Below are 14844 nucleotides of genomic sequence, written 5' to 3' on the forward strand. Positions count from 1 at the left end.
AAAAAAAAAAAAAAAAAAAAAAAAAAAAAAAAAAAACTCATTCTTTAATTTTTAATTTCTTGCAAATTGTATTTTACTTTCTAAGCATTTTTATTCGCTAGCAATATTAGTGAACCTTAATCGGACCACGGCCCGTCTTTAAGTCACATTAATCTGTATTTAAATATTTTACGTTCATATAAAGCATTTAAAGTTTAAGTGTATAAATGGACCAATAACATTTTAATTATTTTCATGATTGTCCGAATGGACTGAGAGGCACATCGTGATAGGATTCGTTATAAAAACACGTGATATGATCAGGGTTAAAATGTTTGTTAAGAAGAAGATCATCTACCACCTTGTAGAAAACTTGTCTGCGCGTATTTTCATCGAAACCAAAAATGAGTGTTAAGTCGACCCATAATCGGATATAAACAAGTGCCTGAGATATCGATTGGGATTTTCCATATTAAAACAAAGGTAGATTAAATACAAGATACATCTAAAAGAAAAACAACTGACATTGATAGGACGAATAATATTGATACCTTCGCATGTAAAAGTACAAACTTCAGATTTTCCTCTCTCATCGCTGCGGTTAAGCAGCTTAATTGTTTAAAGCATTGAGCAAAGGTTATATTCAAAAAAATTGAATTTTCGATACGATCTGAAGCAAAGTGCTATTACAAGGCACCGAACGCTTTCTGTGGATATTAGTTGAGTGATTTTTTTTTTAAGGTAAAGATATTGAGATTAACGCTAGGAATGTGTAAGTCCCTCACTGGGGTTTGTAAAATCCTTATGGGTCTAACACACCCTAATTTACAAACACTTAATGTGAAGTGAAATGATTTCACAAGAAAGTAAGCTGAATGGATTTTTAGCATAACAACACTCGATCCAGCCAAGAAATCATTAAAAAAAAACTGAACCGTGATTTTCATCAGGTATCATCGTATCGCTTCAGGTATCATCGTATCGCTTCTTCCGATTATCGTTCGATGCTTTGTATCATTACTTAAGGTTTATTAGAGTAGAATTCTCAATGTTAGAATGATACCAAGAGATGGATTCTATTGAACATTGCCTTCGAAAAATCGTCCTCCTATCTCCTAGATATCGCTCACAGTCTAAGCAATGTGAGACTTATTCTCCTTTGCCTGGGTGGGGAAAAGAAGTCAAATTGTCGCAATTGGACCTCGATAAACCCAAGAGAGACAAGAAACTAAGAAAATAACTTTTCCAGCAACGAAGAATGTTAGTTTTGTACAGTTTTTGTGCTGGCGATTAAATCGGACAGCATTTTTTCCAAAATAATGCTGGGCCTAAAGTTTCAATGCGTCGATCCTTTACCGAATAATATTGAAAGATTGCTTTCTGCTACGTAACTGATTTTGACGCGGCCGACCTTTATCTCCAGGAGGACGGCGTAGCCCGCTCCATTGTTAATGAATCATTGCGTCATTAATTCATTTTACCTCTCATTACTCGGAAGAAATATTTCCCGTATATGCTTTGATAGCCAATTCACTTTCAAGCCAAAGTACATTTCACTGAAACGGTTAAGGCACGAACGCCTAGACACAAAGCGAATGTCATCCGCTGTGAAGGTGAATACGTCCGCAATGCAATCGCTCTGTACACATACTCAATTTCTTTTCCGCTTGAACTACGTCTCTTAACACCTCTGTCTTCTCTTTCGTCTCATCGTGTAATGAACTTTTTCTTCTCCATCGAAGCGAATAATAAATCGTATTTTATATATCGTATGTCCTTCAGACTCGTTATTAACAATAGAAAATATGGCCTCTTCCATATCGGTCAAGGAGTTCAATATCAAAATAAATAAAAATTGCTACTAAACGATACCTGAAAGAAGAGCAATTTGGACATATTTTGAGAGTAACTTACTCACTTGTCTTGAACGAGGTAATCCTAAATTTATTTATTTAGATAACTTATAGTAAGTAATACATTCTCCCGATGCTCAATATATCAATTGAAGTAACTTCAGTTTAATTACCGGACATAAACTTGACTATAGAAACAAAAAAATCAGTTTTTGAATGCCTTGAAGTGGTGCGCATATCTATCATAGACATACGTGTATGTTCATATTCATATTCGTATATACACGCACGTACGTAAACAAATGTCTATGTTCTGTGATTTATTGAGCGTTTTAAATGTTCGTACGTGATGATCATTGCATGGGCAATAGCAGCAGCAGCAGCAGTGAACAACACCGAAAGGAATGGTCGGTGTTTTATAATCATCCAAAGCACGAAAACGGAATAATAGAAGACAAAATTACACAAATCCACAAACTGCAAATGATGTTACTCTAAGGAAAATGAATGATACTCGGAGGACCCATCAAAATGGAAGAGAAGAACGAAAAAAAAAAAAAAAAAAAACAAAAAGAAAAACAAAAACGGAGGGAAAAAAGCAAAGAAAAATTGATATGTTTGTAAATGGCATGCATGCCCACACACTTTATGTGTATTTAGTTCAAAAGTCAAAAATCCATCTACACATACATAAACACACACACACATATATATATATATATATATACGTACACACATACATGCAAGCGCACAAACACGCATGCATACTTATTCAAAAGTCATAAAGCACCATAACGTGTTTCGTTTATAAACATAACAGAATAAACTGACAGTAGAGTACAGTAACAGACAGTTGAAATCTAATGTTACGTTTGAAAAACATGACCATTACAATGGCAGTGGTAGCTGGCTCTTTCGACGGTTAGTCATACATAACATTTTTCCGAATGACCGTCAAAAGCGTATAGAAAGCAGAAAGCAATATAGAGAATTAACAAACGCACACATTCATCAACATCATATTTAGGTGTGCATGCATATACATACTCAAACATAGAATGATAATAGTGATGCTTATGACGATAATAACGTTGATGATGATGATGATAATTTTTGTTATTATCATTAACGTAAATACCGCATTACGTAGAGTAGCAAAATCCATGGATGCGTTTATACGCTTTGCATATGTTTACATACACATACTTTCGCATCTCCATATCCGTATATATATATATATATATATATATATATATATATCCGTATATGTGATTGTGTCGGTTTGTTTGTGTATGCATGCAGGTGTGCATATGATTGTTAAGTTATCATTGCGCTTATACATGAGTGTACGGATGTATGTGTGTGTGTGCACGTGCGCATACATGTGTTCAAGAAAATGTCAGTAATTGCAGCTGCAAGCGAATGAACATTTGAATTGTGGCCTATGGTACGTCAGTTTAAAACCTATTCACAGTAATTGAACAACATTTACTGTGTTGATCGTCCGCTTAACTCATCATTTGAACTTTTTTTTTTTTTTTTTTATACTTACCGACAATATTGAGATAAACGGAATGACCAATCGGTGGTGTGGTTGAAATCTGACATTCGTATGTGCCGGAATCTTTACGTTGAGCGTATCGTATACGTAACGTCCAATCTTCAGCGTGTGGCGAATGCATTGCTTCGAATCGTTGATCCGACGTGTACGTATAACGACCAACTGTAAGTAAATGAATGTCGCGATGTCTCACCCAAGAAACCTAGAAATGTACAAAAGAAAAGAACAAAAATCATTAAATCATATTATATATGTGGACATATATATATATATATATATATATATATATATATATATATTATATATATATTATGAAGTAATCGAAAAATATATAGAGGACTTTGTTGCAAGCCATAGTGTTGGTGCAGCAAACGCCAGATTATATGTATCGCATACAGTAACGCGAAGGGTCATGTGATTTGATACCTGAAACCGTTGATTGCTGGAATTTTTACACTTAGCACTATGAGACTTTAGATATGAAATCTTACGAAATTGCTTCAACTGCTTTTCTCTTTAGAAATTTCGATGTGTGACGTACATTTGTTAATCAGCGGCCCTTTACGGGGAAAAAACAGGAATAATATTTCAAAAAATCGGGAAATAACGATTCCGGTAAATGGTGTTAATTATATATAAGCAAATGGCTAGGGAATAACCTCAGATGCGCAGTACGATGATGATCAAACCAAAGTGAACAAAAAAAAAAAAAAAAGATGAGGATGATGGCTGCAGCCTTTGCAAGCACGAGGCACGATAAGCAAGTGTTGCGATTTTATCGAGCTATCGCCCACTTACGTAGTAAACTCATTGGTAGAGAGAACTTCATGTTCTTCATGCTTGACCAATTTATGTTAGCCGCAATCTACAAAACTTGAGCAATTGCTTAACTAGTTCATAGCGAACAATGAAAAGTAGAACAATGAAGGACGAACAAGATCATAATCGAAGCTTTTGAGACTTTGATGAAGCTCGCAGTTTGCGGTCGGAAAGTTTGTGTGCCGATTACAAAGGCAACAATATCGAATAGGAAAACTTAACGAAGTTATACTTAATCTGAACAAAAACGAATCAGAGCTCTGGACCAGAAACTATTTCGTCAAGTCTTCGGACATTCGAAAAAGAAAAAAAGACGGATCTGAAGTTATAGCACGTATCGCGATCAATAGGTATTCATTACAATCGCTTTAGATTGCAATCGAGTTATTAAAGCCGTCAGTAAATGATGTGAGTTCATGTATAAGAGCTCGAAATAGTATGATTTGAAATGCACTAAGTAAACGTGTTCCTTGATCGAACCATGTATATCGATGTGGGTAGACACTTAAATAACAAAATCATTCGCAAAGTGAGAGGAAACTTCAAAACCTATTGCGAAGCTCACAGTGGCGCCCAGTAAAAATGATGGTCAGTTGTTTCTTGCAATATAAATCCTTTTATACCTTTGAAAATTAAAGCCATGTATGTAAATATTTAAAAGAAAACACAAAAAAGGTTAAGTTAAAGGCAAATCCCATTTAGGGACCTTTTGAAAATTTGCGATATTTCTTGATATGCATTTCTCGCATTTCTCGTATCGTTAGAGTTTCATTCACATCTGCAATTCCTGCAACACTCAGCTTAACTTAATTCCCAAAAGTTAAATTCAAAACGTTCTTCATCAGTGTTTCTCCCTTTTTTCTTTCGCTTACGCCCGTATTCTGATCACTACTCTCACATGTGAAGAGTAATGTGTTTTCTTAATATGGTATTTGTGAGGCGAACAAAATACAAAAGAGAAATAAAAGTATTGCGAGCAATTGCGGAGGAGCTGCGGACAAATGTCACGCGTGCGTCTACTAGGGGACATATCGTACTATCGTAATAAGCAAAATTTAATAGTCTATCGCGCACTATCGCACAATTCGCAAGTACCTCTCATCAAAGACTATTTACTATATATGAAATATGGATCGTACTGTGATATTCTGAAGGGATGTCCTGTAAAGTTTCAAGATTTCGCATCTACGTTAATAATTGAAATAATTTGTCAAATCTTTTCTAATAATTCTTTGCAAAATTTTTTGCATTATTTTTGTTATCCAGCGCTGATAATGATGTTAACGTTTAAAAATGTCTTGAAATTAATGCATATTTGCAATGAGTGCATTTGTATATGGGAGTACATATATATATATATATATATATATACAATTATATATAATTTGATATATTTCTCAAAATTTGAAGTCAAGTTGACAAGTTGGCCTAATCACAAAAACTGTGAAGCTTGTCAAATAATTCTTATAAAATTCGTTTGGCTCGTAGCCAGTATTTGTACAATTAAACTCCCTACCCTCCCCCGGTCGTTATCTATCATGTAATTTACCCAACCCAAGTCAGGAGTTACGGATGAATTCGTATCGAGTTCAAAATGAATGCAAAAATAAAAAAAAGGAGAGAGAAAGGGAGAAGAGAAAGGGAGAGAGAGAGAGAGAGAGAAAGAGAGAGAAAGAGAGAGAGAGAGAGAGAGAGAGAGAGAGAGAGAGAGAGAGAGAGAGAATATGAAAAATAAAAAAATTTCCTCCAAAAAATATGATGTGAATGCAACACTAATTCAGTCTCATTTCTGCACAACTGTTGTGCATGAGTAGAGCATATAATTGAGTTGGCTAACAATTGTACGGAGTTTATGACCTCTTTTTTTCATGGTAATGTCTATTCTCAGTTTACGAATTTCTTCATTTTCTTCGCCTTCCCTTTTCTTTTTCGTTAGGCTCAGGACACAGGCACGAAAACTTTCGAGAAAAAGACTAAAATTATTTACGCTATGAACCACTATAGCATGCATATCTTTTTTTTTCTTTTTTATTTCTGTTTGTTTGTTGTTTTTGTTTTTGTTTTTGTCTTTTCTTTTTTTCTCGTTCTTATTTAACATTCAATCATTTTATTATAGAGAAGCAAGCAAACGAAACTCAAAAATTAGTTTCGAATAAATGAACATGCATCAACTCTTAAGTAAGTCACATAAGCATGCCTTACGTAAATAATTCTCTTGCTTTTATTTTTCTATTTTTTTATTTTTTATTTTTTTTGTCTGCTATCAAAATTGTTTTCTTTCTGCACCGGAATTATATAAATAAACGTGTAATAGGAAAGTCGTCACTGCCTTTCCTTTTATCCCACATTTGTCATGACATCATTTTGCATCTCATAAAATGTATTCAACTCTAAATAAAAAAATATGTTTGCACAATTGTTGCTTCAATTCCCAATGCAACGCGATTACGATTGCTATTACTATTCCTATTTGCTATTTCTATTTCTATTTCTATTCTTATAACCGTCCTGCTACTATGCTATTGCGGATTGCTATTGCAATTGCTATTGCTCTGGCTGTCGATGTGCATATACATGTGCATATGAATGCCGATGTGGATGTGGGTGTTGCTATTGCCATTGCTGCTTGTTCCTGCTCTGACTGTTGTTATGCCAGATCCCTTTTTTGAGAAACATCAACAGTACACGTCTGCCATTTTATATATTTTCGTTTTCTGGAGCAATATACATAGATATATATAGTTGACATAATTATTTTTGCATACATTTATGGGTATGTTTGTTAGTGTAAGTTTGTTAAATATTTATGCCTTATGGACATTTTTTGATAATTCTCATAATATTTACGATAGTTTCATGTCAAATCTAAATTCCGTTTGTATATGTAAGTTCAGTTTCTTTTCGAAAGCAATTTCTCTAAAAGGAAACTCGTGCAAAAAAATAAAAAAAAAAAATAAAAAATAAAAAAATGAATGCGAAATGAAACCGGAAAATTAAAACAAAACAAAAGCAAAAATGTAAAAATAGATAATTAGTGAAAGCTACATATACTTTATATATATATATATATATATATATATATATATATGCTATATACCATAATATATATATATGCCTAGTTTTGCATTAATTATCTGTTTTACATGTATATATGCATATACATGTATGTATGTATGTATGTATTCGCGCGTGTGTGTGTGTGTGTGTGTGTGTGTGTGTGTGTGTGTGTGTGTGTGTGTGTGTGTGTGTGTGTGTGTGTGTGTGTGTGTGTGTCTGCATAGATATATCGAATATCGAGCTGAGCGTTACGGTAGAAACTTGCCAAAGTCGAAATGAAATAATCATCGACCTATTTTCGCAGATTTTGAGCTGATGATCTGATAAATATGATTGCATCGATCTAAGTCCGCGCTAATTAGAAGGAAACGGCTCTGAAGAGTGCACCGCAATTGGGATATGTACCCAGATCACGCTGGCGATTACTTTCTGAATTGTTTTGACTAAAGACGGACAGACACCAGCTTATTGTGTTTTCGCTCTAAGCCAACTTAATCATTTTCGCAGTTTTAGTTGCGTTTTTTTTTTTCTTCTTCTTTTTTTTCAGTTTAATTCAGTTAACCTGCAGGTATACATTGAACGATAGCTTGTAGATAGATAACTGAGACTGAGACCACGCAAACACCAATTAACAACAGGTGAAATTTCTGAAAAATTGAAAGCGCCAGAGGGACATGAGGCATAAAGTTAAATAAATTCGATCGAAAGACCTGCCAAAGGCATTCTGTGAAATGCTTTAAGCATATGGCATTGTGAAGGATTAGTAATATTTTTGCTTTGCATCTGCTTTGCGTTTGTTGAGTACGATTTCGGTAGAATGCTCAATTTGGCGCCGCTTCTGCAGATGTTTCTTGCTATTTCTACAAAATTCAATAAGCAAAGACGAGAAGAAGAAAACTTTCCGAAGAAGATAGCATTTCAGAGAGAGTTTGATGATTTTTGATAAAACGACATAGGGTCCATCAGGATACGATGTAAGCACATATGCAATCTGAACTTAGAAACAAACTGTGCTTAGCCGATCGCAGTAGCAGTAGTAGTGCAATATTTTCTCATTTGAAAGGGCGACATTTCGAATCGAAATAATATCTCTAGTCCTGGGAGAACAGTTTACATTAAAGTCGTTATTTTCGGCAGTAAAGTGATGTTGAAACTACTCGGCAAAAATGCACGGAATTATAGAACCGTTGAAAGCGTTATAAGCACCCGTTAAACGACATCGATTAAGAATAGCAACTCTTTTTAGAGTATGGAGATATGACTTGAGCCTAAAGCGAGAGAGGGAGAGAGAGAGAGAGAGAGAGAGAGAGAGAGAGACCCTATTTTGACCGATTATTATACTACCTTGATTATTTATACTACCCGATTGGTCGATTATTATTTGTGAGACTGTTTCCCATACATTATCACTTGATGATTAACGAGAATATGGTTCCATTTTAAAGGATTTTGAAGGACACAAACACACACACACATATATATATATATATATATATATGTATATACATATATACTTTAAATGTAGTGCATTAGCTTGGACTCCGGTTTCGCCTAAATATTAATTGTTTTTTGAATGGATTTCACACAACACACTCTTTACGATTTGGATTATCACAACGCATTCATATTTTCATTCGCGCAATAAAGTTATAGCATTTTTTTGTTTTTTTTTTTTTTCGAACTAAATAGAAAAAATAATAGTTTGTACAAAGGGAACGTAACGCATTCATAACACGCATATATTCAAGGCTCAAAATAATTATGTGATGAACATTTCGACAAGATCTTCTACACCATACGGTATCATAAAGAGACGGAATAATATCTTAACATAAAGCTGCCATATAGCATTATTCTGCATTTCTGCATAGTCTGAGCGACAGCATCATCTCTTGAAAATATCTTAAAACTAATCGACACTACTTACCTTTTCGATATTTCATATAAAATTTTCTTCAAAGAGAATTTTTCGTAAAAATCCAAAATATATATATATATATATACATATATGTATGCATGTATTTTCCATTTCTATTAAAGCTTTATTAATTGTTTTTTTTTTTTTTTTTTTTTAAGGTTTCTTTACAAAAACATATCCCATAATAATATATTACATAAGATTTGCAAATGAATGTTTTTTACATACTTTGAAGACCTTTCGAAGAAGAACTTCTTTAAATATGTTCAAATTTTTTTCACTTTTCAGTCTTTTTGTGTATGATACGTAAAAGGATATTTTCAAAAATATTTAGATTGTTTCTATAAAGAGTTCGTATTATTTATATTCTATGAAACGTAACAAAATACCCTCAGTTAAAAATTTCAAGCAAAATCTTCTCTGCGTCATAACTAACTGGCAAGCAGCACATAACAAAAACGATTGCGACGTGTAAGCACGTGCGAGCCATTACCGATATACTCTAATGGTACGAATGAGCTGAACATATCCTGGAATTGAACTACAAAAAATTAATCGTGTAGCAGATGAACTGACGTATAGTCAAGCACGATAGCTATATAAAATTCCATATCAACGATTTGGTTAAAATCCGTTTTGCAGAGCAAAAGCACACCTCCGTTAGGAAATACACTGCAAATTGGTTTTTTTTTTTTTTTTTTTCTTGTCTTTCTTAGTTGAAGAAAGTGACGCGTACCATACTTCATATGCATTTAACGCAGTCAGAGTGAGTGAATGCTATTATTATGAAACGAATTGGACAATGCAGGATGCACTCTGTCTTCATCTGGCACTTGCATATATGTCAATGTCAATGGCGGATGCAATTTAAATGAACAGGGGCGGCAAGTGTAAAGCAAGGCTTCTTCCTCATCAAAAACAAAGAGCCTTCGGCAGGAATAATTTGAATTGACGAAAAGCCTCACTAATTTCCGTCGGATATATTTCCCACAAGCATTTCGTTTCGACCGAGATGTTTTCTAAAATTTTGTTTTGCGCATTCCACTGAGCGAGAAGCTAATGCTAAAAGCGCAAAATTAAACGATGACCTTCAACGTCATAATTCTCTTCCCAGTCGGGATCATCCGCTCGCACGGTATATATGTAAATCAATTTGGATTCCATCTCGTTCAGAAATCTCAATATATTCGATGTTTTTTAAGCGGAATCACACGTCCTGCAACGTAAAGACTGAAGAGAGTATTATGAAATCAGGGATTCGGATAATGTTGTCTGTTCCGCCGTTGATACGCCTTCTCCGGGGAATGTACGATTAGGAGTGAGTATCAAAAATTTTGTAATGAATTTGTAAGAACGTTTCTATTCTAATTGCGTAAGAAATTAAATTTAAATATACCGTAGATCATGAGTAAGACTCGCTTTAAGCCTTAGCAAGCTTAAGGGATGGTTGGGGGGGGTATAATGAATCCTTTCTCCCCTAAGCTGAATATAATTTCTTTCTTATTAATGTTTTAGTAAAATGCTTTGAGTGTATGCGTGTGCATATGTGTGTATATGTGTGTATGTGTTTGTGTGTTTGTGTGTTTGCTTTGAGCATAGAACAAACTGAGATGAAATGAGAGCCGCCTGCTGTTGGTAAATTTGTTTTGAAGTGTGTTAACATAGTGTGTGAGTGAATAGTTACACTTGACAGCATACACAACTGCACGACTACGCAAACTTGTGTATATGTAAACAATCCATAAGCGTACGCACACATTCTTCATTTACAAAATTTTGATTGGTTTGACTTTTAAATCAGAAAGTAAACCAATTGTTAGTTTTAATGGAATTTATTGCGCAAATATTTGCAAAGCATTGAAGAAATTGTTTGTGAACTCATAACTTTCAATGTACATATCGTTTTTCTCTTTTCCTTACCTCCCCCTCCCAACACACACACACACACACACACACAAACATACAACGCAGCCACTCTCTTCTTATTGCAGCTTAATATGTTTACTCGTAGGCTTATTTGGGCTTTGAAAAGAAAAATTCCATAACCCAAAAATGGTTATTTGCATATTTAAAGCATAAAATTATCATCTACCATCACATATAAAATTGAAAATCAAACTTAGAGGAAAACTAACTCAAAGTAAAGAAAGCAAATTCTTTTCCTTCTTATACCCCAACAGTGATGAGTACGCTTCAGCATTCGTTTCCATGGACTGCTATTTTTACTTTTTTTTTTTTTTTTTTTCCTTCTTGCAGCATATGAAAAGCATTATTCATACTTGAAGATGTCTTCGAGAGAATCGATTTTCTGGTAATATCGTAAAAATCATCAGTACTTTGCTTTTATTTTCTTTTGTTGTGATCAATCACTTAGGGGATGTCCAGTATGCGCGTGACACGATGACAGTCAGAACTAAGTGTAAAATGACAAACAGATAAAGACTTGTCGCAGTCTAGTGGCTGTACGTTTAATCGGTCTGTGAACCAGCGAACGCTGACGTGGTTGTAGCGATACTTTTCTACTCGCCAGTCGAGCGAATCTAAATGGTAACTGGAAGAGCATTGCCTAGTGAGAACAGCAGGTGAAGTCGCAGTACATGTCATTTTAATACTTCTAGTTGTGAATTATCTATCTCTTCCTAAACTCCGGTCCCCTGCTTAGACGCGTAACATGTTGCGGGTCAGAAAGTAGTGGAGGCAGAGAGATGCAGAGTAACCGCAGCTGGGAGCAGTATGATCGACCGATGAATTTTATGCCTTTGTCGTGCACACCGTTCGATCTGGCGTCACTCTTCAATTTTAATTAAACTAAGATCTTAATAGACTCTCCTCTTATCCCCTGGGCTATGCATGCGCCCACACAAACCATTTCGAATATCATTGGATATGGGAAACACTATGTGTGTTGAGGTAAAAAGACTAATTTTTTACCAAAACCCATAAAACCATATGTTGCGTAAACTCGTTACTATATACAAACTTACAAACCTTAGTTATCTTTGCTACTCAATATGAAAACGCATAAGAAATTCACTCAAATTCAAAGCGTAGTAGTTAGCCGTAGACAGATAGATAGATATATATCCACCTCTAACGGTGCAATTTCGCTGCGTAGATCGCTCGATAACTTTATTCGATATATCTTTAATGAGTCGTGGGTCGCATTAGCTTCTATGTTACGAGTTATGTGAAAAGAATGAAAACGTTTGAAAAATTGTTAGAGAAATTGTCACTTTTCGTTCGTGGTCCGCAACATTTGTGGCATGCTTCACTCTCTTTTTTTTTTTTGCCACACACATTTACAGCCACATAAAGTGGTTGCTCGGTTCTCAAGCTTTCAATTTTTTATTCTATTTATTGTCTCTGTTCTTTCTGCTTCTCCTCTGATTTCCTCATGATCTCCAATAATTCTCGTTCTCGTTGCCTTTCACAGGGAGACTCTTAATCGAAGCTTCATATAAAACAGGACAACCTTTAACGCTATCAAAACCAAATGCCATTTTTTAGGGTATAGCGAATAAACTCTGCCCTTTGATGTTGTGAATATAGAAGAATGGGCATTACATACATAAAAGACCGGTATTAGTAGAATAGAATCTATTTTCGAAGGTTTGAAAGATGCAGTCAAGCGCTCAGGGTTTTTAAAGCGAAAAAAAAACTGCTTCAATGCAGCCGATAGTCGTGTCAATTACAGGCCTGATATCTGGTCAAAATTAGAGGAGAATTCGCCTGAATTTTTTACGTGGCCACCCTTAATGATTTCGCGGGCGGAAAAATGAATAAAGAAAAAATTTATTTCGAATCTCATTTAGTTTTTCGATTCGATATTTTGATTTATTCGATATATAATTTGACATTTTGATTTAAAAATGAATGGGCGTTAGAAAAACGGGGCTAATTCCCCATCTTTAGAATGCAAATAAATGATTTTTTAATGTTTCCTCTTAGTGAACAATTGAAATGCTTCTTCATGTTTATATTAGAATCTTCTTATTTTTACTCCGCAAACGAACGAAGATGGCTAAGCCAGGCGAACGTGACTTATTTGCGGACTACGAAGGCAATCGGGTGTAATAAACGCTTTATACAGCTTGATGGCTAATGGTTTTTGACCCTAAACAAGAAAATTTGTTTCTAACTAAGTCTAATCAGTCAATATTCGACACTTTGTCACCACTTGCTTGCCAAACTATTTTTACGTCACACATCATCACGAAAATATTTCAACATATCTTGAATTTTATCGTCTACACATATACCTACTTTACGTTATATTTTCATTTCTATCGAATGATTGGCATTTTCATGGAAATTCTCTCTTTGAGGCAATAGCAAAACGAAAAAAACAAAAAAACAAAAAAAAACGAGCACAAGAGGAAGAAAAAAATTCTATTTCTCCTTCATTTTTGTGAGGCGGTGTCTAAAGATTTGTCCTTGTATTCGCTCGAAATATGATTGACGAGTGATTTTGTGATGAGTTTTGTCTATCGAACGAAAACTGACGGCATTTATTTATCTTATTATGGGATTTAATATCCATCAGTCATCATCCTGTTACGTCAAGAATTCCTATATGCATATACAAATGGGTTAATTATCACTGCTCCAAAAATTAAAATTCATTCAATGGGAGCGTGTCGTCGTCTTAAGTAAATTTAAAATCTGATCAAACATTAAATTTGTTTGTAATGCTAACAAATTAAATTTTCTTAAAACACTAGAGAGATCCCTTGAGCATAAAGTGTATTTTCTTCTTTTCTTTTTCCCATTTTGTTTTTTTTTTTTTTTTTTTTTCTTGTTATTGGAGAAAAAAAGTATTTCTCATTTCACATGTACATACATCAGCAGTACTTGTATTATTTATTCTAGTCGAACGCTTCTTAGTCGAATGTAAAACTATTGTCTTAAGTGGAATGGCGGCAGTACGGCACTGCACCGACAGTAACGACAGCAATAGCTATGGCAATTTCAATAGAAGTAGCAGCAAAAGTAGCAGCAACAGCAGCAGTAATAGGATGAGAAACAGAAGTGAGAATAAGAGAGCAAAAGCAAGAAATTGTGTGGTATTGTCTGAAACAATGATAACACACGATAAGAATTCCTTGCTACTTGAGAATCATTGCTTGATATTCGAATAATGTTTTGTCCTCAAGTTTACGTGTGGCACGTGAAATCTATCAGGGGATAACACAAGAGTTCTTACGTATTTAAAACTTGTACCGAATCATACATTTCAACTCTCTTATATATGTATATATGTATATGTGTATATATATGGAAACAAACACGACCACCTATATAAAGTAGTATAACCTAAAAGAAATCAGAATGTTTTCCTATGACATTAGCATTCCCAGTATAGTCGTCAGGGTAGCAGGAAATGCTATAAATATTGCAATAACACGATAAACAAAAGAAACCGATAACAATAATAACAGCAACACTTACGACACCACGGGGGGGCTAAAAAAGTAGAAAATAGAATATAGAATAATAAAAAAAAAAGGCAAAAGTACAACAACAATTTGGACATTTTACAAATTCTTTTCTGCTTCTGGTCACGGAACAATTGAAAATTTAATATTTATAATATTAGTAAAGATGTGATCCCTCTTCGATTCTAACCCTTTAATTGGCATTGGTGTGAACGCAGCGCA

The 14844-nt window shown here is 34.4% G+C and overlaps 1 protein-coding gene across 1 annotated transcript in view; it reads right to left on the reverse strand.

Annotated features, from left to right (window-relative positions):
- LOC119644329 (zwei Ig domain protein zig-8) overlaps positions 1–14844 on the reverse strand; it is a 103127-nt gene that overhangs the window by 27164 nt on the left and 61119 nt on the right. The window contains exon 3 of the mRNA XM_038043875.1: positions 3385–3595. Coding sequence (XP_037899803.1) covers positions 3385–3595 — 211 coding nt within the window. The remainder of the gene's footprint in view (positions 1–3384; positions 3596–14844) is intronic.

This window comes from Glossina fuscipes, unplaced genomic scaffold (genome assembly GCF_014805625.2).
Source record: "Glossina fuscipes isolate IAEA_lab_2018 unplaced genomic scaffold, Yale_Gfus_2 0, whole genome shotgun sequence".
Taxonomy (NCBI): domain Eukaryota; kingdom Metazoa; phylum Arthropoda; class Insecta; order Diptera; family Glossinidae; genus Glossina; species Glossina fuscipes.